The following is a 25,616-nucleotide window of genomic DNA, read 5'->3' as shown; positions in this document are numbered from 1 at the left end:
GTTGATATCCTGTATCCAACACTACCCCTAAACCAGGTTCATATCCTGTAACCAACCCTACCCCTAAACCAGGTTCATATCCTGTATCCAACCCTACCCCTAAACCAGGTTCATATCCTGTATCCAACCCTACCCCTAAACCAGGATCATATCCTGTACCCAACCCTACCCCTAAACCAGGTTCATGTCCTGTATCCAACCCTACCCCTAAACCAGGTTCATATCCTGTATCCAATCCTACCCCTAAACCAGGTTCATATCCTGTATCCAACCCCAACCCAGGTTCATATCCTGTATCCAACCCTACCACTAAACCAGGTTCATATCCTGTTCCCAACCCTACCACTAAACCAGGTTCATATCCTGTATCAAACCCTACCCCTAAACCAGGTTCATATCCTGTATCCAACCCTACCCCTAAACCAGGTTCATATCCTGTATCCAACCCTACCCCTAAACCAGGATCATATCCTGTACCCAACCCTACCCCTAAACCAGGTTCATATCCTGTATCCAACCCTACCCCTAAACCAGGATCATATCCTGTACCCAACCCTACCCCTAAACCAGGTTCATATCCTGTATCCAACCCTACCCCTAAACCAGGTTCATATCCTGTATCCAACCCTACCACTAAACCAGGTTCATATCCTGTTCCCAACCCTACCACTAAACCAGGTTCATATCCTGTATCAAACCCTACCCCTAAACCAGGTTCATATCCTGTATCCAACCCTACCCCTAAACCAGGTTCATATCCTGTATCCAACCCTACCCCTAAACCAGGATCATATCCTGTACCCAACCCTACCCCTAAACCAGGTTCATGTCCTGTATCCAACCCTACCCCTAAACCAGGTTCATATCCTGTATCCAACCCTACCACTAAACCAGGTTCATATCCTGTATCCAACCCTACCACTAAACCAGGTTCATTTCCTGTTTCCCTCAATCCAACCCCATCTTTATTGTCTTCTTTACATCTTTTAAACCAAATAACGTTTGTTTTAATTTAGTCAAGGTCCCTTGTCCAACCCCAAACCTGATCTGGAAACAGAGAAGAGGGACAGAAGAGGGAACGAAGCCCTGAGCTGTCCCTACAAGACCTTAACCAGAAACAGAGAAGAGGGAACAAATTTCTTTGTCTCTCTCAGAAAAATGTATTATTAAAAATACATTTGAGTTATATATAAAAATAAACACACACAGTGATTTATTAAACAAAGTGACAATTTAAAAATACATTTAAAAGACAGCATGGGGTTTTAAAGACACATTTCCACATGTAAATAATAAAGCATATTCATCACAAGCAAATACTGTAGCACTTGATTAACGCACACACACACACAGAGAGAGACAGAGTAAAAAAAACTATTTAATCACAGTTTGTACACTGAATCTACATAAAAACAGACATACTCCATATTCAATTCATGTCTTGGGATTAAAAAAAACCAACCAAAAAACATAAAAATGTATTTCTGAGTAGACTTTCTCTAATCGGATTTCATATGGCAATAAGGGCATAAACAAAACCACTAAGCACCAACTTTCAGTCAAAATTTTGACAAATGTGGGAGCACTGTGTGTCAACTCATAAATTGTAAGTTTATGTGAAATATCTCTCTTCACACTTGGAGCAATGGTAAGAAATCTCCCCTGTGTGTGTTACCTCATGGTCTTTCCCAAACTGGGTAAATATCGTTCCACACTGGAAGCATTGGTAAGGTTTCTCTCCGGTGTGGCTTCTTTCATGTAATTTCATTTGCCTTAACCAGGTACATGTCATTCCACAGTGGGAGCAGTTCAAAAAGGCTTCTCCCTAGTGTGTATTCTCTCATGCTGCTTCAGCTTCCCTAACTTCTTAAAACTCCTTTCACAATGAGAACACTGGAAACGCTTCTTTACAGAGTGTGTTAGCTCATGTTTTTTCCAGTTACTTGAGTCAGTGAAATTCTTTCCACACTGGGAGCAATGGTAAGGCTTTTCTCCCGTGTGCGTCCTCTTATGCTTTGTCAGGGCCCGTGATAGGATAAAACTCTTACCACAGTGGGAGCAGTGATAAGGCTTTTCCCCTGTGTGTATTCTCTTATGTACTTTCAGGTTATATAAGCGGTTAAAGGTTTTTCCACATTGAGCACATTTGTGAGGCTTATCTCCTGTGTGCATTCTCTCATGTGCCTTCAGGTTCCATAACTGGGTAAAACTCTTTCCACACTGGGAGCAGTGGTGATAAGGCTTCTCTCCAGTGTGTGTTCTCTCATGCGCTTTCAGTTGCCTTGACCAGCTAAAACTCTCTTCACAATGGAAACAGTGGTAAGGCTTTTTCCCAGTGTGTACCCTTTCATGATCTTTCAGGTTACTTAACCGCTTAAATGTATTGCCACATTGAGAGCATTTGTGAGGCTTATCTCCTGTGTGTATTCTCTCATGTGATTTCAGGGAACTTAACTGTGAACACCTCTTTCCACACTGGGAGCATTGGTAAGGCTTCTCTCCTGTGTGTATTCTATTATGTAATTTTAGGGTCCCTAACTGGGTAAACTGCTTTCCACACTGGGAGCATTGGTAGGGCTTCTCTCCTGTGTGTATTCTATTATGTATTTTCAAGCTCCCTAACTTGGTAAAACTCTTTTCACACTGGGAGCAGTGGTGTCGTCTTGCTGGTTTGGACGTCTCTGGCTCTGGTTCCTCTGATTCTGGACTCTCTCCTGCCAAAGACAAACAAAGTACACTGCTCAAAAAAATAAAAAGGAACACTTAAACAACACAATGTAACTCCAAGTCAATCACACTTCTGTGAAATCAAACTGTCCACTTAGGAAGCAACACTGATTGACAATAAATTTCACATGCTGTTGTGCAAATGGAATAGACAACAGGTGGAAATTATAGGCAATTAGCAAGACACCCCCAATAAAGGAGTGGTTCTGCAGGTGGGGACCACAGACCACTTCTCAGTTCCTATGCTTCCTGGCTGATGTTTTGGTCAATTTTGAATGCTGGCGGTGCTTTCACTCTAGTGGTAGCATGAGACGGAGTCTACAACCCACACAAGTGGCTCAGGTAGTGCAGCTCATCCAGGATGGCACATCAATGCGAGCTGTGGCAAGAAGGTTTGCTGTGTCTGTCAGCGTAGTGTCCAGAGCATGGAGGTGCTACCAGGAGACAGGCCAGTACATCAGGAGACGTGGAGGAGGCCGTAGGAGGGCAACAACCCAGCAGCAGGACCGCTACCTCTGCCTTTGTGCAAGGAGGAGCAGGAGGAGCACTGCCAGAGCCCTGCAAAATGACCTCCAGCAGGCCACAAATGTGCATGTGTCTGCTCAAACGGTCAGAAACAGACTCCATGAGGGTGGTATGAGGGCCCGACGTCCACAGGTGGGGGTTGTGCTTACAGCCCAACACCGTGCAGGACGTTTGGCATTTTCCCGAGAACACCAAGATTGGCAAATTCGCCACTGGCGCCCTGTGCTCTTCACAGATGAAAGCAGGTTCAGACTGAGCACGTGACAGACGTGACAGAGTCTGGAGACGCCGTGGAGAACATTCTGCTGCCTGCAACATCCTCCAGCATGACCGGTTTGGCGGTGGGTCAGTCATGGTGTGGGGTGGCATTTCTTTGGGGGGCCGCACAGCCCTCCATGTGCTCGCCAGAGGTAGCCTGACTGCCATTAGGTACCGAGATGAGATCCTCAGACCCCTTGTGAGACCATATGCTGGTGCGGTTGGCCCTGGGTTCCTCCTAATGCAAGACAATGCTAGACCTCATGTGGCTGGAGTGTGTCAGCAGTTCCTGCAAGAGGAAGGCATTGATGCTATGGACTGGCCTGCCCGTTCCCCAGACCTGAATCCAATTGAGCACATCTGGGACATCATGTCTCGCTCCATCCACCAACGCCACGTTGCACCACAGACTGTCCAGGAGTTGGCGGATGCTTTAGTTCAGGTCTAGGAAGAGATCCCTCAGGAGACCATCCGCCACCTCATCAGGAGCATGCCCAGGCGTTGTAGGGAGGTCATACAGGCACGTGGAGGCCACACACACTACTGAGCCTCATTTTGACTTGTTTTAAGGACATTACATCAAAGTTGGATCAGCCTGTAGTGTGGTTTTCCACTTTAATTTTGAGTGTGACTCCAAATCCAGACTTCCATCGGTTGATAAATTGGATTTCCATTGATTATTTGTGTGATTTTGTTGTCAGCACATTCAACTATGTAAAGAAAAAAGTATTTAATAAGATTATTTATTTCATTCAGATCTAGGATGTGTTGTTTAAGTGTTCCCTTTATTTTTTTGAGCAGTATATTTCATGTAACAGAGATTGATATCTTATTCACAAGAAACGAATGAAAACAGGCGGGAAATGGGGAGGGACAACGAGCGAAACTTGTCCAATAAGAAACGCTTGTTTTTGTTTTCCGATGCAAAACATTTTGCTACGTTTTTCACTAATGAATACAACCTTAAATGAAACCTCCACATGATAAAACTGTCTTCCTGTTTAAGGGGTTTAATACAAATCAGATCCCTCAACCTGAGGTCAAGTTAATCACTATGACAAAGTCAAGCTGTGCAACAGCTGGAAACCAAGTCAGGTCTAGAAAAGTCTGAAAAGTCTACTATAATAGGATACATTTGATCCATTGTTACGTTTTGTTGGTGACAAATGATTGGTTAAAGAGTATGGATGACAGGAAGTTAGTTGGTGCAGTGTTGCTAGATTTCAAAGCTGCTTTACTTACTAAATAAATTGTGTAATTTGTTTTTTTGTTGGTCATTTTTTGGGGGGGAATCCTGGCTTTCCTTGGCATCCATGAATACACGCCACTGGCTGGGGGACTTGTTGACCCGGGATCATTGATAGCCAGCAAACCCTGGACGATAACCCCAATCATGACCATTAGGACAGTTCAGATGGGGGGACTGTTCCAATTCTCATTTGGTAGGACACTTTCATTCAACATGTGCCATCCCCGGACTGCAGGGAACGTCTAAATGTTGTCAGTCACCTTTTGCACTCCCATAATAAAAAATATGTAGTTAACTCAACTCTTGAAGAAATAATGTTCTCTAATGCAGTAATGTCTTTCTAGAGGCAGATGATCACCCTAGGAGGTTAAGACTTGGAGGAGACTTGTCTTAACAGGATGAAAGTCAGCCCTCTACATCTGCAGCAGACAGGAGGGAAGATTGTGTCACTAACCCGGGTCGGAGGTCAAAGACAAAGAGGCTGAGCGTTGCATGAGATACTGAGCCATGGAATTTCATGAGCACAAGCTAATGTATTTAAAATAAGATGTGAATCCCTCATGTTGAGTCTATGGAGGAGGACAGAAACATGAAGCAGCTGCAGTAGTAATGTTCTTCATGTTGAGTTGGCTATGAAGGAGGAGGAGAGGAACATGAAGCAGCTGCAGTACCAATGTTCTTCATGTTGAGTTGGCTATGAAGGAGGAGAGGATCATGCACATTGGTACTCCTGCTGCTTCTTCATGTTGAGTTGGCTATGAATGAGGAGGAGAGGAACATGAAGCAGCTGCAGTACCAATGTTCCGATATTGGGCAGCCATGTTGTTTGAGGTCATTGTGAAGCATTGGGAAGCCATGTTGCTTGAGGTCATTGTGAAACATTGGGAAGCCATGTTGCTTGAGGTCATTGTGAAGCATTGGAAAGCCATGTTGTTTGAGGTCATTGTGAAGCATTGGGAAGCCATGTTGCTTGAGGTCATTGTGAACTATTGGGCAGCCATGTTGCTTGAGGTCATTGTGAAGCATTGGGCAGCCATGTTGTTTGAGGTCATTGTGAAGCATTGGGCAGCCATGTTGTTTGAGGTCATTGTGAAGCACTGCTGTTGCAATTATGAAAATGCAGCATCTTCTTGGTTGAGCGTGCAATGTGTTTCTGAGACACCGGAAATTACTCTTCTATATGCCAAACGTGCACCACTACACCTTTGGTGCAGATATGAGCTTGGTTGTACCGTTGTTGCTCAGGTCCTATTGCATGACGATAAGGAGGTGAACAAGAAGATGGTCCCTGCGTACTGGAGGTCGACCGATTAATTAGTGTTGATTTCAAGTTTTCCTAACAATCGGTAATCGGATTTTTGGGCCACCGATTTGCCGATAAAAAAAAAAAATATATATATATATATATATATATTTTTTTAAAACACCTTTATTTAACAACTAGGCAAGTCAGATTAATAACACATTCTTATTTTCAATGACGGCCTAGGAACGGGGGTTAACTGCCTTGTTCAGGGGGGATTCGGGGATTAGTTTTTGCAACCTTTCGGTTACTAGTCCAATGCTCTAACCACCTGCCTTACATTGCACTCCACGAGGAGCCTGTATGGCAGGCTGACTACCTGTTACACGAGGGCAGCAAGAAGCCAAGGTAAGTTGCTAGCTAGCATTAAACTTATCTTAACATAATCAATAGTTAACTTCACATGGTTGATGATATTACTAGTTTATCTAGCGTGTCCTGCGTTGCATATAATCGATGCGGTGCCTGTTAATTTCTCATCGAATCATAGCCTACTTCGACAAAACGGGTGATGATTTTACAAGCGCATTTGCGAAAAAAAGCACTGTCGTTGCACCAATGTACCTAACCATAAACATCAATGCCTTTCTTTAAAATCAATACACAAGTATATATTTTTAAACCTGCATATTTAGTTAATATTGCCTGCTAACATGAATTTGTCACCTCTTGCGTTCCGTGCAAGCAGTCAGAGTATATACCGAAATTATAGTTTCCGGATTCGACCATATTAATGACCAAAAGCTCGTATTTCTGTGTGTTATTATGTTATAACTAAGTCTATGATTTGATATTTGATAGAGCAGTCTGACTGAGCGATGGTAGGCAGCAGCAGGCTCGTAAGCATTCATTCAAACAGCACCTTCGTGCATTTTGCCAGCAGCTCTTCGCAATTCTTCAAGCATTGCGCTGTTTATTACTTCAAGCCTATCAACCCCCGAGATTAGGCTGGTGTAACCCATGTGAAATGGCTAGCTAGTTAGCGGGTGCGCGCTAATAGCGTTTCAAACGTCACTCGCTCTGAGACTTGGAGTAGTTGTTCCCCTTGCTCTACATGGGTAACGCTGCTTCAAGGGTGGCTGTTGTCGATGTGTTCCTGGTTCGAGCCCAGGTTGGAGAGAGGAGAGGGACGGAAGCTATACTATTACACTGGCAATACTAAAGTGCCTATAAGAACATCCAATAGTCAAAGGTATATGAAATACAAATCGTATAGAGAGAAATAGTCCTATAATTCCTATAATAACTACAACCTAAAACTTCTTACCTGGGAATATTGAAGACTCATGTTAAAAGGAACCACCAGCTTTCATATGTTCTCATGTTCTGAGCAAGGAACTTAAACGTTAGCTTTTTTACATGGCACATATTGCACTTTTACTTTCTTCTCCAACACTTTGTTTTTGTAATATTTAAACCAAATTCAACATGTATCATTATTTATTTGAGGCTAAATTTATAGTATTTATGTATTAAGTTAAAATAAGTGTTAATTCAGTATTGTTGTAATTGTCATTATTACAAATAAATAAATACAATTAAAAACAAAAATCGTCCGATTAATTGGTATCGGCTTTTTTTTGGCCCGCCAATAAATCGGTATCGTCATTAAAAAATCATAATCGGTCGACCACTACTGCGTACCCACTGTCACCAAGAATGATTCCACTATGTTGTCCTCCTTCAACATGAGCAAACAAAGCAGAGTTTTGGAAAATCCTTGATTCATGATTTGTACCTTTCCAACGTGCAACAATGTTGGAGAACTGCACACTGGGAGAACACACACACACACACACACGCACTTATTGAGAACCAGAATGTAATATTTCTATACTCCACAGCATCTGCTGTACAGGGACACCTGATGGGAATATGACATACATCTATAGAGCCAATGACTCCAGGGAAGTACCCATATTCATAGAACTCCAACTTGTAGTTGGCAGAAAGCATCATATTCATAGAAATCTACCTTGTAGTTGGTTTGGGAAGGAGCATCATATTCACAGAACTCTACCTGGTAGTTGGCAGAAAGCATCATGGAACTGTCTTTCAGTTCACACATAGTATTGCAGACTTTGTGGACTATTCTGCATTGAGTCGGTTCCCTTACACCACATTAATCTCCTGTTTCACGATAGAAGGTTCTAAATGCCCAAAAAAACCTAAAGGTGATCAGTACTTGTAGGGAAGGAGGGAGGGGCCTTCCCCCTAGAGAGTCAGATGAAAGCCTTGGCTCAAGGTGATCAGTACTTGTAGGGTGGGTGGGTGGGGGGGGCTTCCCCTAAGAGAGTCAGATGAAAGCCTTGGCTCAAGTAAACAAATAAAAATCAGCTGCATATGGAAACGATCATGGAAATTGATTTCATCAAAATCATTCAGTGGGTTGTTGCGGTCTATAACCGGCCTTCTGTCTGGTCTTGGTGCTGCTCTGTGATCATCATTGTAATAGTTCAGGTAATCCATTTTCCTCCAATGCCAAGGTCAACCTGGGGGACCATTTTCCTCCAATGACAAGGTCAACCCGAGGGACCATTTTCCTCCAATGACAAGGTCAACCTGAGGGACCATTTTCCTCCAATGACAAGGTCAACCTGGGCGGCCAACATCCATTCATCTGAAGTTAAGCCCCACCTCTGGCCAGGTTTAATTTAAACCTTCACCTAGATGAACTCTAATCGTCCTTCTGGAATTCAGACTTTTTAAATCTAGACTAGGGGCAAGTCAGAGACTATTTTTAAACCATGTCTGAGAAATGCAATGAGTTAGCCGCGTTTAAAAGTGCAATTTAGCCAAGGATTAGGCTGTGTCTGCGAAACCACCCTTATATGCTGGAGTTCAGGCTTTATTTGAAAAGTTCAAGTAGGAAATTGCATGAATTTTGTCCATTACAGAGGAGGCCAAGTCTCAAAAAAGGCTTTTCAGTCAATCATATTTCATGGCTTTTTGAAATATCTCACAGAGCTTGTTTCTCCACTCACAGCTGTCCCCCAGTGTTAGTTATAACATGAATAGCCATTTGGAAGGAAAGGGTTGGCTGCCAAACACGAAAAATATCATTTTTTAAAAGATTGTAATTTCCATTCTTACCGCAGAGAGGAAAATCAAACATTATGGATGTTACATGCTTTGTTCAGACGTTGAACTCATGTAGCCCACCTTTTCTCTCACAATGAGAACGAGTTGACAATTCCTTATATAAAAAGTTGTTTATGCTCATTGCACATTTATAAAAACACAGACTAGACAGCTAGTATAACAGTCTGTGGCTAAAACGCTGCTAGCGGTACGTGGTACCGCAATGCAGCGTGACAGAAACTGTGCAGTACGCCTCAGTCACACCTACTGAGTCATTGCTGTTCGGTACACCAGAAGCACATTCATTTCCAATGGAAACGCTGCGTTTACCTTGCAGCATTGAGTTGGAGAGGCAGTTTGTTCCGTGTGGTGCGTACGATGGACTTACAGAACGTAGGCATCAAACTGTATGTGTAGACGGCTTGACAGAAACGGTAGCAGAAGATGAATGTTGAACTGTTGTTGAACTGTTGTTGAACTGTTGTTGAACTGCTGTTGAACTGCTGTTGAACTGCTGTTGAACTGCTGTTGAACTGTTGTTGAACACATATCCAGAGGACGCTGTGGACCATTTTTTTGCGCAACGACGCTAATCGGTGTGATCAAGAAGATCGTTTTTTCCAGAATCAATGTTCCTTGATACTCCCGTTTTACTAGTAGGGTAGGTTTTACTAGGGTTTTACTAGTAGGGTAGGGTTTTACTAGTAGGGTAGGTTTTACTAGGGTTTTACTAGTAGGGTAGGTTTTACTAGTAGGGTAGGTTTTACTAGGGTTTTACTAGTAGGGTAGGTTTTACTAGTAGGGTAAGTTTTACTAGGGTTTTACTAGTAGGGTAGGGTTTTACTAGTAGGGTAGGTTTTACTAGGGTTTTACTAGTAGGGTAGGTTTTACTAGGGTTTTACTAGTAGGGTAGGTTTTACTAGTAGGGTAGGTTTTACTAGGGTTTTACTAGTAGGGTAGGTTTTACTAGGGTTTTACTAGTAGGGTAGGTTTTACTAGGGTTTTACTGGTAGGGTAGGTTTTACTAGTAGGGTAGGTTTTACTAGGGTTTAACTAGTAGGGTAGGGTTTTACTAGTAGTGTAGGTTTTACTAGGGTTTTACTAGTAGGGTAGGTTTTTACTAGTAGGGTAGGTTTTACTAGTAGGGTGGGTGTTACTAGTAGGGTGGGTGTTACTAGTAGGGTGGGTGTTACTAGTAGGGTGGGTGTTACTAGGGTTGTACTAGTAGAGTAGGTTTTACTAGTAGGGTGGGTGTTACTAGTAGGTTAGGTGTTACTAGTAGGGTAGGTTTTACTAGGGTTTTACTAGTAGAGTAGGTTTTACTAGTAGGGTGGGTGTTACTAGGGTTTTACTAGTAGGGTAGGTTTTACTAGTAGGGTGGGTGTTACTAGGGTTGTACTAGTAGGGTAGGTGTTACTAGTAGGGTGGGTGTTACTAGGGTGTTACTAGTAGGGTAGGTGTTACTAGTAGGGTAGGTGTTACTAGTAGGGTGTTACGAGTAGGGTGGGTGTTACTAGTAGGGTGGGTGTTACTAGGGTTGTACTAGTAGGGTGGGTGTTACTAGTAGGGTGGGTGTTACTAGGGTTGTACTAGTAGGGTAGGTGTTACTAGTAGGGTAGGTGTTACTAGTAGGGTAGATTTTTCTAGGGTTTTACTAGTCGGGTAGGATTTACTAGTAGGGTGGGTGTTACTAGGGTTTTACTAGTAGGGTAGGTGTTTCTAGTAGGGTAGGTGTTACTAGTAGGGTAGGTGTTACTAGTAGGGTAGTGGTTACTAGGGTTTTACTAGTAGGGTGGGTGTTACTAGTAGGGTAGGTGTTACTAGTAGGGTGGGTGTTACTAGTAGGGTGGGTGTTACTAGTAGGGTGGGTGTTACTAGTAGGGTGGGTATTACTAGTAGGGTGGGTATTACTAGTGTGTTACTAGTCGGGTAGGTTTTACTAGTAGGGTGGGTGTTACTAGTAGGGTGGGTGTTACTAGTAGGGTGGGTGTTACTAGTAGGGTGGGTGTTACTAGGGTTTTACTAGTAGGGTAGGTGTTACTAGTAGGGTGGGTGTTACTAGTAGGGTGGGTGTTACTAGTGGGGTAGGTGTTACTAGTAGGGTGGGTGTTACTAGTGTTTTACTAGTAGGGTGGGTGTTACTAGAGTTTTACTAGTAGGGTAGGTGTTATTAGTAGAGTAGGTGTTACTAGTAGGGTAGGTGTTACTAGGGTTTTACTAGTAGGGTGGGTGTTACTAGTAGGGTGGGTGTTACTAGTAGGGTGGGTGTTACTAGTAGGGTGGGTGTTACTAGTAGGGTGGGTGTTACTAGTAGGGTGGGTTTTACTAGGGTGTTACTAGTAGGGTGGGTGTTACTAGTAGGGTGGGTTTTACTAGGGTGTTACTAGTTGGGATGGGTGTTACTAGTAGGGTGGGTGTTACTAGTAGGGTGGGTGTTACTAGTAGGGTAGGTATTATAGGATTTTACTAGTCGGGTAGGTTTTACTAGTAGGGCGGGTGTTACTAGTAGGGTAGTTTTTACTAGGGTGTTACTAGTAGGGTAGGTTTTACTAGGGTTTTACTAGTAGGGTAGGTTTTACTAGGGTGTTACTAGTAGGGTGGGTGTTACTAGTAGGGTGGGTGTTACTAGTAGGGTGGGTGTTACTAGGGTTTTACTAGTAGGGTGGGTGTTACTAGTAGGGTGGGTTTTACTAGTAGGGTAGGTTTTTACTAGTAGGGTAGGTTTTACTAGTAGGGTGGGTGTTACTAGTAGGGTGGGTGTTACTAGTAGGGTGGGTGTTACTAGTAGGGTGGGTGTTACTAGTAGGGTGGGTGTTACTAGGGTTGTACTAGTAGAGTAGGTTTTACTAGTAGGGTGGGTGTTACTAGGGTTTTACTAGTAGGGTAGGTGTTTCTAGTAGGGTAGGTGTTACTAGTAGGGTAGGTGTTACTAGTAGGGTAGTGGTTACTAGGGTTTTACTAGTAGGGTGGGTGTTACTAGTAGGGTAGGTGTTACTAGTAGGGTGGGTGTTACTAGTAGGGTGGGTGTTACTAGTAGGGTGGGTGTTACTAGTAGGGTGGGTATTACTAGTAGGGTGGGTGTTACTAGTGTGTTTCTAGTCGGATAGGTTTTACTAGTAGGGTGGGTGTTACTAGTAGGGTGGGTGTTACTAGTAGGGTAGGTGTTACTAGTAGGGTGGGTGTTACTAGTAGGGTGGGTGTTACTAGGGTTTTACTAGTAGGGTAGGTGTTATTAGTAGAGTAGGTGTTACTAGTAGGGTAGGTGTTACTATTGTTTTACTAGTAGGGTGGGTGTTACTTGTAGGGTGGGTGTTACTAGTCGGGTAGGTTTTACTAGTAGGGTAGGTGTTACTAGTAGGGTGGGTGTTACTAGAGTTTTACTAGTAGGGTAGGTGTTATTAGTAGAGTAGGTGTTACTAGTAGGGTAGGTGATACTAGTAGGGTAGGTGTTACTAGTAGGGTAGGTGTTACTAGGGTTTTACTAGTAGGGTAGGTTTTACTAGGGTGTTACTAGTAGGGTAGGTGTTACTAGTAGGGTGGGTGTTACTAGTAGGGTGGGTGTTACTAGTAGGGTGTTACTAGTAGGGTGGGTTTTACTAGGGTGTTACTAGTAGGGTGGGTGTTACTAGTAGGGTGGGTTTTACTAGGGTGTTACTAGTAGGGTGGGTGTAGCTAGTAGGGTGGGTGTTACTAGTAGGGTGGGTGTTACTAGTAGGGTAGGTATTATAGGATTTTACTAGTCGGGTAGGTTTTACTAGTAGGGCGGGTGTTACTAGTAGGGTAGTTTTTACTAGGGTGTTACTAGTAGGGTAGGTTTTACTAGGGTTTTACTAGTAGGGTAGGTTTTACTAGGGTTTTACTAGTAGGGTAGGTTTTTACTAGTAGGGTAGGTTTTACTAGGGTTTTACTAGTAGGGTAGATTTACTAGTAGGGTAGGTTTCACCAGTAGGGTAGGTTTTACTAGTAGGGTGGGTTTTACTAGTAGGGTAGGTTTTACTAGTAGGGTAGGTTTTACTAGGGTTTTACTAGTAGGGTAGGTGTTACTAGTAGGGTGGGTTTTACTAGGGTGTTACTAGTAGGGTGGGTGTTACTAGTAGGGTGGGTGTTACTAGTAGGGTGGGTGTTACTAGTAGGGTGGGTGTTACTAGTAGGGTGGGTGTTACTAGGGTTGTACTAGTAGGTTAGGTGTTACTTGTAGGGTAGGTTTTACTAGGGTTTTACTAGTAGGGTAGGTTTTACTAGTAGGGTGGGTGTTACTAGGGTTTTACTAGTAGGGTAGGTGTTACTAGTAGGGTGTTACTAGTAGGGTGGGTGTTACTAGTAGGGTGGGTGTTACTAGTAGGGTGGGTGTTACTAGGGTTTACTAGTAGGGTAGGTGTTACTAGTAGGGTGGGTTTTACTAGGGTTTTACTAGTAGGGTGGGTGTTACTTGTAGGGTGGGTGTTACTAGTCGGGTAGGTGTTACTAGTAGGGTAGGTGTTACTAGTAGGGTGGGTGTTACTAGAGTTTTACTAGTAGGGTAGGTGTTATTAGTAGAGTAGGTGTTACTAGTAGGGTAGGTGTTACTAGTAGGGTAGGTGTTACTAGGGTTTTACTAGTAGGGTAGGTTTTACTAGGGTGTTACTAGTAGGGTAGGTGTTACTAGTAGGGTGGGTGTTACTAGTAGGGTGGGTGTTACTAGTAGGGTGTTACTAGTAGGGTGGGTTTTACTAGGGTGTTACTAGTAGGGTGGGTGTTACTAGTAGGGTGGGTTTTACTAGGGTGTTACTAGTAGGGTGGGTGTTACTAGTAGGGTGGGTGTTACTAGTAGAGTGGGTGTTACTAGTAGGGTAGGTATTATAGGATTTTACTAGTCGGGTAGGTTTTACTAGTAGGGCGGGTGTTACTAGTAGGGTAGTTTTTACTAGGGTGTTACTAGTAGGGTAGGTTTTACTAGGGTTTTACTAGTAGGGTAGGTTTTACTAGGGTTTTACTAGTAGGGTAGGTTTTTACTAGTAGGGTAGGTTTTACAAGGGTTTTACTAGTAGGGTGGGTGTTACTAGTAGGGTGGGTGTTACTAGTAGGGTGGGTGTTACTAGTAGGGTGGGTGTTACTAGTAGGGTGGGTGTTACTAGGGTTGTACTAGTAGGTTAGGTGTTACTTGTAGGGTAGGTTTTACTAGGGTTTTACTAGTAGGGTAGGTTTTACTAGTAGGGTGGGTGTTACTAGGGTTTTACTAGTAGGGTAGGTGTTACTAGTAGGGTGTTACTAGTAGGGTGGGTGTTACTAGTAGGGTGGGTGTTACTAGTAGGGTGGGTGTTACTAGGGTTTTACTAGTAGGGTAGGTGTTACTAGTAGGGTGGGTTTTACTAGGGTTTTACTAGTAGGGTGGGTGTTACTTGTAGGGTGGGTGTTACTAGTCGGGTAGGTGTTACTAGTAGGGTAGGTGTTACTAGTAGGGTGGGTGTTACTAGAGTTTTACTAGTAGGGTAGGTGTTATTAGTAGAGTAGGTGTTACTAGTAGGGTAGGTGTTACTAGTAGGGTAGGTGTTACTAGGGTTTTACTAGTAGGGTAGGTTTTACTAGGGTGTTACTAGTAGGGTAGGTGTTACTAGTAGGGTGGGTGTTACTAGTAGGGTGGGTGTTACTAGTAGGGTGTTACTAGTAGGGTGGGTTTTACTAGGGTGTTACTAGTAGGGTGGGTGTTACTAGTAGGGTGGGTTTTACTAGGGTGTTACTAGTAGGGTGGGTGTTACTAGTAGGGTGGGTGTTACTAGTAGGGTGGGTGTTACTAGTAGGGTAGGTATTATAGGATTTTACTAGTCGGGTAGGTTTTACTAGTAGGGCGGGTGTTACTAGTAGGGTAGTTTTTACTAGGGTGTTACTAGTAGGGTAGGTTTTACTAGGGTTTTACTAGTAGGGTAGGTTTTACTAGGGTTTTACTAGTAGGGTAGGTTTTTACTAGTAGGGTAGGTTTTACTAGGGTTTTACTAGTAGGGTAGATTTACTCTTAGGGTAGGTTTCACCAGTAGGGTAGGTTTTACTAGTAGGGTGGGTTTTACTAGTAGGGTGGGTTTTACTAGTAGGGTGGGTGTTACTAGTAGGGTGTTACTAGTAGGGTGGGTTTTACTAGGGTGTTACTAGTAGGGTGGGTGTTACTAGTAGGGTGGGTTTTACTAGGGTGTTACTAGTAGGGTGGGTGTTACTAGTAGGGTGGGTGTTTCTAGTAGGGTGGGTGTTACTAGTAGGGTAGGTATTATAGGATTTTACTAGTCGGGTAGGTTTTACTAGTAGGGCGGGTGTTACTAGTAGGGTAGTTTTTACTAGGGTGTTACTAGTAGGGTAGGTTTTACTAGGGTTTTACTAGTAGGGTAGGTTTTTACTAGTAGGGTAGGTTTTACTAGGGTTTTACTAGTAGGGTAGATTTACTAGTAGGGTAGGTTTCACCAGTAGGGTAGGTTTTACTAGGGTTTTACTAGTAGGGTAGGTGTTACTAGTAGGGTGGGTTTTACTAGGGTGTTACTAGTAGGGTGGGTGTTACTAGTAGGGTGGGTGTTACTAGTAGGGTGGGTGTTACTAGGGTTGTACTAGTAGGTTAGGTGTTACTTGTAGGGTAGGTTTTACTAGGGTTTTACTAGTAGGGTAGGTTTTACTAGTAGGGTGGGTGTTACTAGGGTTTTACTAGTAGGGTAGGTGTTACTAGTAGGGTGGGTGTTACTAGTAGGGTGGGTGTTACTAGTAGGGTGGGTGTTACTAGTAGGGTGGGTGTTACTAGGGTTTTACTAGTAGGGTGGGTGTTACTAGTAGGGTGGGTGTTACTAGGGTTTTACTAGTAGGGTAGGTGTTACTAGTAGGATAGGTGTTACTAGTAGGGTGGGTGTTACTAGTAGGGTGGGTGTTACTAGTAGGGTGGGTGTTACTAGTAGGGTGGGTGTTACTAGTAGGGTGGGTGTTACTAGGGTTTTACTAGTAGGGTGGGTGTTACTAGTAGGGTGGGTGTTACTAGTAGGGTGGGTTTTACTAGGGTGTTACTAGTAGGGTGGGTGTTACTAGTAGGGTGGGTGTTACTAGTAGGGTGGGTGTTACTAGTAGGGTGGGTGTTACTAGTAGGGTGGGTGTTACTAGGGTTTTACTAGTAGGGTAGGTGTTACTAGTAGGGTGGGTGTTACTAGTAGTGTAGGTGTTACTAGTAGGGTAGGTGTTACTAGTAGGGTGGGTGTTACTAGTAGGGTGGGTGTTACTAGTAGGGTGGGTATTACTTGTAGGGTAGGTGTTACTAGTAGGGTAGGTGTTACTAGTAGGGTAGGTGTTACTAGTAGGGTGGGGTGTTACTAGTAAGGTGGGTGTTAATAGGGTGTTACTAGTAGGGTGGGTGTTACTAGTAGGGTGGGTTTTACTAGGGTTTTTACTAGTAGGGTGGGTGTTTTACTAGTAGGGTGGGTGTTACTAGTAGGGTGGGTGTTACTAGTAGGGTGGGTTTTACTAGGGTTTTACTAGTAGGGTGGGTGTTACTAGTAGGGTGGGTGTTACTAGTAGGGTGGGTGTTACTAGGGTGTTACTAGTAGGGTGGGTGTTACTAGTAGGGTGGGTGTTACTAGGGTGTTACTAGTAGGGTGGGTGTTACTAGTAGGGTGGGTGTTACTAGGGTGTTACTAGTAGGGTGGGTGTTACTAGTAGGGTGGGTGTTACTAGTAGGGTGGGTGTTACTAGGGTTTTACTAGTAGGGTGTTATAGTAGGTGGGTTACTAGGGTTTACTAGTAGGGTGGGTGTTACTAGTAGGTGGGTGTACTAGTAGGGTGGGTTTTACTAGGGTGTTACTAGTAGGGTGGGTTGTTACTAGTAGGGTGGGTGTTACTAGTAGGGTGGGTGTTACTAGTAGGGTGGGTGTTACTAGTAGGGTGGGTGTTACTAGGGTTTTACTAGTAGGGTAGGTGTTACTAGTAGGGTGGGTTTTACTAGGGTTTTACTAGTAGGGTGGGTGTTACTAGTAGGGTGGGTGTTACTAGTAGGGTGGGTGTTACTAGGGTGTTACTAGTAGGGTGGGTGTTACTAGTAGGGTGGGTGTTACTAGTAGGGTGGGTGTTACTAGGGGTGTTACTAGTAGGGGAGGGTGTTACTAGTAGGGTGGGTGTACTAGGGTGTTACTAGTAGGGTGGGTGTTACTAGTAGGGTGGGGTGTTACTAGTAGGGTGGGTGTTACTAGGGTTTTACTAGTAGGGTGGGTGTTACTAGTAGGGTGGGTGTTACTAGTAGGGTGGGTTTTACTAGGGTGTTACTAGTAGGGTGGGTGTTACTAGTAGGGTGGGTGTTACTAGTAGGGTGGGTGTTACTAGTAGGGTGGGTGTTACTAGTAGGGTGGGTGTTACTAGGGTTTTACTAGTAGGGTAGGTGTTACTAGTAGGGTGGGTGTTACTAGTAGTGTAGGTGTTACTAGTAGGGTAGGTGTTACTAGTAGGGTGGGTGTTACTAGTAGGGTGGGTGTTACTAGTAGGGTGGGTATTACTAGTAGGGTAGGTGTTACTAGTAGGGTAGGTGTTACTAGTAGGGTGGGTGTTACTAGTAAGGTGGGTGTTACTAGTAAGGTGGGTGTTAATAGGGTGTTACTAGTAGGGTGGGTGTTACTAGTAGGGTGGGTTTTACTAGGGTTTTACTAGTAGGGTGGGTGTTACTAGTAGGGTGGGTGTTACTAGTAGGGTGGGTGTTACTAGTAGGGTGGGTGTTACTAGGGTGTTACTAGTAGGGTGGGTGTTACTAGTAGGGTGGGTGTTACTAGTAGGGTGGGTGTTACTAGGGTTTTACTAGTAGGGTGGGTGTTACTAGTAGGGTGGGTGTTACTAGTAGGGTGGGTTTTACTAGGGTGTTACTAGTAGGGTGGGTGTTACTAGTAGGGTGGGTGTTACTAGTAGGGTGGGTGTTACTAGTAGGGTGGGTGTTACTAGGGTTTTACTAGTAGGGTAGGTGTTACTAGTAGGGTGGGTGTTACTAGTAGTGTAGGTGTTACTAGTAGGGTAGGTGTTACTAGTAGGGTGGGTGTTACTAGTAGGGTGGGTGTTACTAGTAGGGTGGGTATTACTAGTAGGGTAGGTGTTACTAGTAGGGTAGGTGTTACTAGTAGGGTAGGTGTTACTAGTAGGGTGGGTGTTACTAGTAAGGTGGGTGTTAATAGGGTGTTACTAGTAGGGTGGGTGTTACTAGTAGGGTGGGTTTTACTAGGGTTTTACTAGTAGGGTGGGTGTTACTAGTAGGGTGGGTGTTACTAGTAGGGTGGGTGTTACTAGTAGGGTGGGTTTTACTAGGGTTTTACTAGTAGGGTGGGTGTTACTAGTAGGGTGGGTGTTACTAGTAGGGTGGGTGTTACTAGGGTGTTACTAGTAGGGTGGGTGTTACTAGTAGGGTGGGTGTTACTAGTAGGGTGGGTGTTACTAGGGTGTTACTAGTAGGGTGGGTGTTACTAGGGTGTTACTAGTAGGGTGGGTGTTACTAGTAGGGTGGGTGTTACTAGGGTGTTACTAGTAGGGTGGGTGTTACTAGTAGGGTGGGTGTTACTAGTAGGGTGGGTGTTACTAGTAGGGTGGGTGTTACTAGTAGGATGGGTGTTACTAGTAGGGTGGGTGTTACTAGGGTGTTACTAGTAGGGTGGGTGTTACTCGTAGGGTGGGTGTTACTCGTAGGGTGGGTGTTACTAGTAAGGTGGGTGTTACTAGTAAGGTGGGTGTTACTAGTAGGGTGGGTGTTACTAGTAGGGTGGGTGTTACTAGGGTGTTACTAGGGTGTTACTAGTAGGGTGGGTGTTACTAGTAGGGTGGGTGTTACTAGTAGGGTGGGTGTTACTAGTAGGGTGGGTGTTACTAGGGTGTTACTAGTAGGGTGGGTGTTACTAGTAGGGTGGGTGTTACTAGGGTGTTACTAGTAGGGTGGGTGTTACTAGTAGGGTGGGTGTTACTAGGGTGTTACTAGTAGGGTGGGTGTTACTAGTAGGGTGGGTGTTACTAGGGTTTTACTAGTAGGGTGGGTGTTACTAGTAGGGTGGGTGTTACTAGTAGGGTGGGTGTTACTAGTAGGGTGGGTGTTACTAGGGTGTTACTAGTAGGGTGGGTGTTACTAGTAGGGTGGGTGTTACTAGGCTCTGCTCTTTGCGTAATTTGAGGAGTTGACACGTAAAAATGGTATCGTGAGAGAGGATAAAGTTCTTTATTAAGGTAAAATGTCTCTGTGTTTCAGTGTCCAAATGACCGTTTCTATTGGACCAAAACACAATTAGCGAGTTGAAACGGCTTGTCGTCAGAGGAAGTAGTGATCTTTAGTCTTTGTTGTTGTTAGTGACAGGGGGAGGGGCTTGGCAACAGGAGGAGGGGCTTGGTGGCTGTACGGTGGGAAGGTGCACAGTGAACACAGCACAGAAGAAGCGAATAAGATGAGACCAAAAAGAGAAACAATCATTAAAAAAAAGTATAATAATGGAGTCCTGCGATACTGGCATTTGGAAAATTGTGCTAAAACATACATTCAAATTAATTGAACTCATTTGATATATCACCCAGCCCAAATTACAAGTAGCCTGACAACGGCCTAATAGCAGGACAATAACCTAAAACACAAGACAAATCTACACTTGAGTTGCTTACCAAGAAGACAGTGAATGCTCCCGAGTGGCCGAGTTAAAGTTTTGGATTTAAATCTACTTGAAAATCTATGGCAAGACCTGAAAATGGTTGTCTAGCAATGATCAACAACGAATTTGACAGAGCTTGAAGAATTTTGAAAAGAATGTTGTACAATCCAGGTGTAGAAAGCTCTTAGAGAGACTCACCCAGAAAGACTCACAGCTATAAAATTGCTGCCAAAGGTGCTTTACATTTTTACATTTACTTAACTAGGCAAGTCAGTTAAGAACAAATTCTTATTTACAATGACAGCCTACCCCGGCCAAACCCGGACGATGGTGGGCCAATTGTGCGCAGCCCTATGGGACTCCCAATCACGGCCGGTTGTGATACAGCCTGGAATCGAACCGGGGTGTCTGTGGTGACGCCTTTAGCCTCCAGTGCCTTAGAACGCTGCACCACTTGGGAAAACTGTTCCTAAAAACTTTATGGATGTTACATTGCCTGTCCCAGTCAACCCCCTCTATCTTTACAAGACTCTAGAACAAACTAAACTCAAGACACTTCAATTTGGCCTGTATTGCTTCATTAACATTTTCCTTGGCCTCCTACTCTGTAATAGTCCAAATTAATGCAATTTCCTACATAAACGTTTCAAATTAAGCCTGAACTCCAAAATATAGTCCTTAAGGATAATCATGAACATTTAGTCATTTCCAAATGAAACACTTTATTTCTGCATTGCTCAGGTTGAGCTTTCCACAGAATCAACCACAGCTAATATGTTCAGTCTCCCCAAAAAGCCTGTCCATTTCATGTAACCTCCATAAAGCTTCTATTTGTTTTATTTCTCCAACATGCCAATATTTAGAATCCCGATTTCCTGGATATACACTCTGCCCAAGGTGTACTACAGACAAACACATCAAATGTTTAATTTATATTTTGTCTGCATATTCTGTGAGACATTAATGAAGCCTAGCTGGTTAATAAAGGTGAAAAAAAGGTGAAATCGGTTTAGTAAAATAGGTGAAATAATAATTATTTTTTAAGTTGTGATTTTGCGTGCAAATGTAATGTCCATAGAGCTGGATTCACCCATAACTTCAATAGAATGACCCTTTAAAAATCACATCAGTTAAACAGAAAGAGATTCAGAGACATGGATTCAACAACTACATAGTTTGTGCCCCAATTTAAGACAGTACTCACTGGTGTTATTCAGATCTCCATTATTCTCTTCTTCTTCCTCCTCCCCCTCCTCTTCCAATGTGACAGTAATCTCCCCCTCCTCCTTCACTCCAAAAACGTGTTCCATTTCTTTTACTAATACAGTCATATTCTCCTCAACAAAAACTACATTCTCTTGTTTATCTTCCTCTTCTTTCACTCCGAAAGCTTCTTCTTTCACTGTAACCGCCTCACCCTCTACTTCTTGTTTTACTGTGACATCCTCCTCTTCCTTCTCCTCTTTCACTGCAACTTCTTTCTCCGTCCAGCAGACCTCTTCTTTAGCAGGAGGGGAGTAGCTTAGTGAACTCATGGTCGGGGATGTTAACTAGCTAATTAGCATTAGCCTAGTTCTAGGCTAATTTAACCAGTCAGCTAGCTGACTAACAACGTAAACATTAAATGGAGTAACTAGTAAAGACGCAGACAGTATTTTTAAAACACTGATGTTAATACAAACCCAACGAGCTTCAATGTTTCGGTTTTATGTTAGCAAGCAAGCTACCGAGGTGGTTGAATCAGCCGTTTTGTTGTTGAAGAAGCGTCCTGTTCCGTCCACTAGTTTATACGTCACGCAAGAAGCGCCACCTGAAAGACGCATATCGCCATCTGCGGACTGGAGTGGGTAACGCAGTTTATGAAAATATTCACTACATTGTGTTTGTTCTGGCAAGCAATATCATAACAAGTCATTTCAAAATCTGTTGTTTATTTTGCCAATTGTAATACCCAAATGCTAGTTGTACTGTTCAGCATGTTGCTGCCATTTGTACAATGTTCTGTTTAAAAAAAAACAGTTAAAAACATTCCTTCTCACGTCTGTATATATATATATATATATATTTATGTGGCTGTAACTAATAATATTTTACTGTAGATATGGCAAAAACCTATATCTAAGTTTCCCAATGAGCCAGAAAATGAACAGATATCTTGAATTCTTTATTGAAGTTAGCTGGCTATCTTATTGATCCAAATAGCACGATTATCTAAATGACACATAGATATGGACGCGCGCGTACACACACACGAAACAAAGTGTGGAACTTACCTCTCTTTTTGCAAGTCACAGGCCAGATGTCCCATCCCCTTCCGAAATGTGAAAGAAGCTAACGCCTGCAACGTCGTGAATTGTCCAAATCACCGGAAGTAATGCTGCTCGTTATCTCATGCAATTTGTAAATTGCAGTGCATGGAGATTTGTGTTATTTCTATCGGAAAAAAAGAAAGTAGATGTTTTTCCACTTGGAACCTACTGGTTGCTCAACTTTATTCATGGTTTGCTCACACGTAAAGGTGGTGGAATTATGAGGGAATGAAGACAATGTCAGAATACACTTATCCGTAGACACACCCCTGCCACGCCTCCATTTCTGCGATCTCCACTCCAAACAAATATCCGTCTGGCACATGCGTCTCCTTCTACTTCAGTTCAACGTCAGAATGTGTGCGGAAACTGCGTGAAAAGGGAATGAAGTTCCATTTACGTGTGTGTTTCTCCGGTCTAAATTCCCTCCACAATTAATAAATACTCTTAGAATAATAGCTCATTGTTTTTTAAAAGTTATTTTTAACATCTAGATGTGACCATATTCCTGTCACAGGCAGGCTGCTGCCTGGACCGTATCAATGAAAGGAATCGCTGGACCACGTTGTATAATGGATATTTATAACAAACACATGGTACGGTACGGGTGGCAATGAGAAGGCCTCCTCGTGGTGACATCTTCCCTCATGGTCTCCCAGGCCCTGAATCCAGGGGCCAGTTTTTTTTTAAAGAAACGTTTAATCTGAATCAGAATGATCCAGATTCTGTATTTTGTAACATTTTTTTTCAGAAAATAAACTGACACCACAATATCAAATAATCTCTGTTTTCAGAGTTTTGGCCACTTCACCATCTACTGGACAAATTGTGGTACTACTTCTACACAGATTATTTTATTTTTTATTTAACTAGGCAAGTCAGTTAAGAACAAATTATTCTTTACAATGACAGCCTAGGAACAGTGGGTTAACTGCCTTGTTCAGGGGTAGAACGACAGACTTTTACCCGGGGATTCGATCTAGCAACCTTTCGGTTACTGGCCCAACGCTCTAACCACTAAACTGCCTACCGCCCCTTGTAAACTACATGAATAAAGATACCTTGATGAAACATAATAGAACCTATCACTTCTCAATATACCAACTGACCACATACCTTTACTGGAGTCAATTTAACACAATTAACCTTTGGTTTTCAGATGTAAGAATGTTTTCTAAACCTCCTCACCTTAGTTACATAGAAATGATTGTAGTACATTTCACCTTTCTAACACCTTTCTAAATCCAACCTTGCAGTGGGATCAAGATAATCCTGATTTTCAGCATTAAAACTATCCTAATCCCTATCTTTTTGCCAAATGAGTTTTGCAAAAACAACATTTAAATCCTGATTAAAGGGCAATGGAAACACTAGCTGTTCTTCACTTCAGTCACATGAACAGTCTCCTGGGGGAGGATCAGGTGGGAAGCAGAGTCCAGGATGGTGTAAGAGCCAAAGGAAGAACAGTCTCCTGGGGGAGGATCAGGTGGGGAGCAGAGTCCAGGATGGTGTAAGAGCCAAAGGAGGCACAATGGCCTGGCGAATCACACTGTGCGTCTCCAGATACGATTAGTGGACTGTCACCAATTGTAGCCAGAATGGCCTCTGTGTGCTGGGTCCACATGTGGCTGCGCAGTTGTTTTGAGAACTGTGGCAGCGACATTGTCACCAGGCTGAGGAGGTGACATGTTTCCACAAAAGTGAAGTGGGAGCCCGCCAGTAAGGAAGACCACTGATGGCACCAACAGATTTCCTGCAAACAACTTTCCCACTCTGGTCTGGGACTCCCACTTCCTGTTGGTAGAAAACAATTAAGGCATTTATTAGGCTACAGGTATATTCAAGAATCACTGTATATTGTCCATTTTAAATCCAAAATGGCCTCAGGGATGACAGATCGTGTGTTGAAATAAACAATAGCCTTAGAAATAACATGGATTTGCTTGTACCTCCTCTGCTTCCTCCTGCTGCAGTCTCCTCCAGGATGAAAACCTTTCCAGGTATGAAGATGTCATCCTGGAAAACAAACGTTTTGTTAAGACAACTGAACCCAAATATATAAGTTGGCGTTAACAAGCTACCTGTCTTATATACTTTGTCAACACACACACAGCAAATACAGGGACATTTTTTTCAGCAAACATTAGCTATGTCATCTTCAGTCTAGCTAAAGAAGGTGGAGCTAACAAAACATATTAAAAATAATAATAATAATCTGTCAACAAAATGTATTACAGTAACGTTACTTGACTATCTGAGGTGGAAGCTAGCTACAGAGTAACTGCCTAGTGACAGGGCTACACGGAGAGTTAGTTGCAGTCGAGTTACTTGCTAACGTTATTTGCTGGGGGGTGTTACACAAAACACTTCAGACGCAATTAGCTTGTTAACGTCAACTAGAGTTGCAACAAAGTTGTCCAGTGTCTAACGCTAGCCTAGTCAACAACAGTCCTGACTCATGACCGGTTACCGTTCAGGCTCCATTATTTCGCGTCGCCTCCCAAGTGCAGTCCGGCTTTTGCTTGACTCCGAAGTCAGCAATGTAGTTGATGGTCGGTCGGTAACCCCGACACCGTAACCCTCGAAATTGAAAATGGATGGGCAAGCAGGGGGCTTCTACGTAGGTTTATGACTCCTTTCCATTCGGAAACTCCGAATGGTTCCTGCCAGTGACGCACTGGCGTCAGTCGTTACTATGGCAATTTAAAATGACGCTGACCACAGCTCAAATAAACCTTGTCGACGATCAAAATACTAAATATAGAGATGTTTTTATGTTAAATGCACATGTTTAGTATTAGTGGATTGAATACATCTCTTTGCTTAGGATATACTTCCTAAAGTGTTTCCATTCCTCTTTAAAGGTAAGATTTGGGATCAGAATCGAATTCTTATGTTTTGAAAAACCCATTTCTAACGTTTTAATGATATCCGATAGGTGAAATCCAGAGATAACTTTTGAGAAACTGCCCCCTGAAGACTTGAAGCCCCACCCCATAGCACCCAAATGTATACACTTTTCCTCACACCATGGCACAACTCTCATTCATACACCAGATAATGACATCACATAACTCTGTCATACACCATTTAATGACATCACATAACGCTGTCATACACCAGATAATGACATCCCATAACTCCGTCATACACCAGATAATGACATCACATAACTCTCATTCATACACCAGATAATGACATCACATTATCCACTTATCCTGTCAACTGAAAGGACGAACCACCCCATTTAACAACGGTAAAAGTCAAGTCAGGACTTATCCTGTCAACTGAAGGGACGAACCACCCCATAACCATGGTAAAAGTCAAGTCAGGACTTATCCTGTCAACTGAAAGGACGAACCACCCCATTTAACCACGGTAAAAGTCAAGTCAGGATTTATCCTGTCAACTGAAAGGACGAACCACCCCATTTAACCACGGTAAAAATGCCTGCAAACATGGACGAGTATAAAACAGACCAGCTATGAGCTCCGTAAGGGACAAAACGGCTCAGACATGAGATGTATGTGGAAGAGATTATAAAGGGAAAACCACACCGATGCCTCACCTCC

At 43.2% G+C, this 25,616-nt stretch overlaps 1 protein-coding gene and 1 long non-coding RNA gene across 2 annotated transcripts; both read right to left on the bottom strand.

Annotated features, from left to right (window-relative positions):
* Window positions 1-1,190: 1,190 nt before the first annotated feature.
* Window positions 1,191-21,146, bottom strand: LOC115177677 (zinc finger protein 239). Its single transcript, XM_029738625.1, has 2 exons — window positions 20,940-21,146; window positions 1,191-2,714 (listed from the first exon to the last, which is right to left on the bottom strand). The coding sequence occupies exons 1-2, from the start codon at window positions 21,064-21,066 to the stop codon at window positions 1,810-1,812; spliced, it is 1,032 nt and encodes a 343-aa protein (XP_029594485.1). The 5' UTR covers window positions 21,067-21,146; the 3' UTR covers window positions 1,191-1,809.
* A 1,880-nt stretch (window positions 21,147-23,026) lies between these two features.
* LOC115177712 (uncharacterized) lies at window positions 23,027-25,069 on the bottom strand. Its single transcript, XR_003872459.1, has 3 exons — window positions 24,515-25,069; window positions 23,994-24,060; window positions 23,027-23,838 (listed from the first exon to the last, which is right to left on the bottom strand). It is a non-coding gene; the product is annotated as an uncharacterized LOC115177712 (long non-coding RNA).
* Window positions 25,070-25,616: the final 547 nt, after the last annotated feature.

The sequence above is a fragment of the Salmo trutta genome, chromosome 38, assembly GCF_901001165.1.
Source record: "Salmo trutta chromosome 38, fSalTru1.1, whole genome shotgun sequence".
In the NCBI taxonomy this organism is placed as follows: Eukaryota; Metazoa; Chordata; class Actinopteri; order Salmoniformes; family Salmonidae; genus Salmo; species Salmo trutta.
This window is presented reverse-complemented; position numbering and strand designations above follow the sequence as displayed.

Coding starts and splice junctions, on each gene's coding strand:
- LOC115177677 (XM_029738625.1), bottom strand. CDS start 21,066: ATGACTGTATTAGTAAAAGAAATGGAACACGTTTTTGGAGTGAAGGAG. Junction 2,715..20,939: donor TGGAGATCTGAATAACACCA/GTGAGTACTGTC, acceptor TGTCTTTGGCAG/GAGAGAGTCCAGAATCAGAG.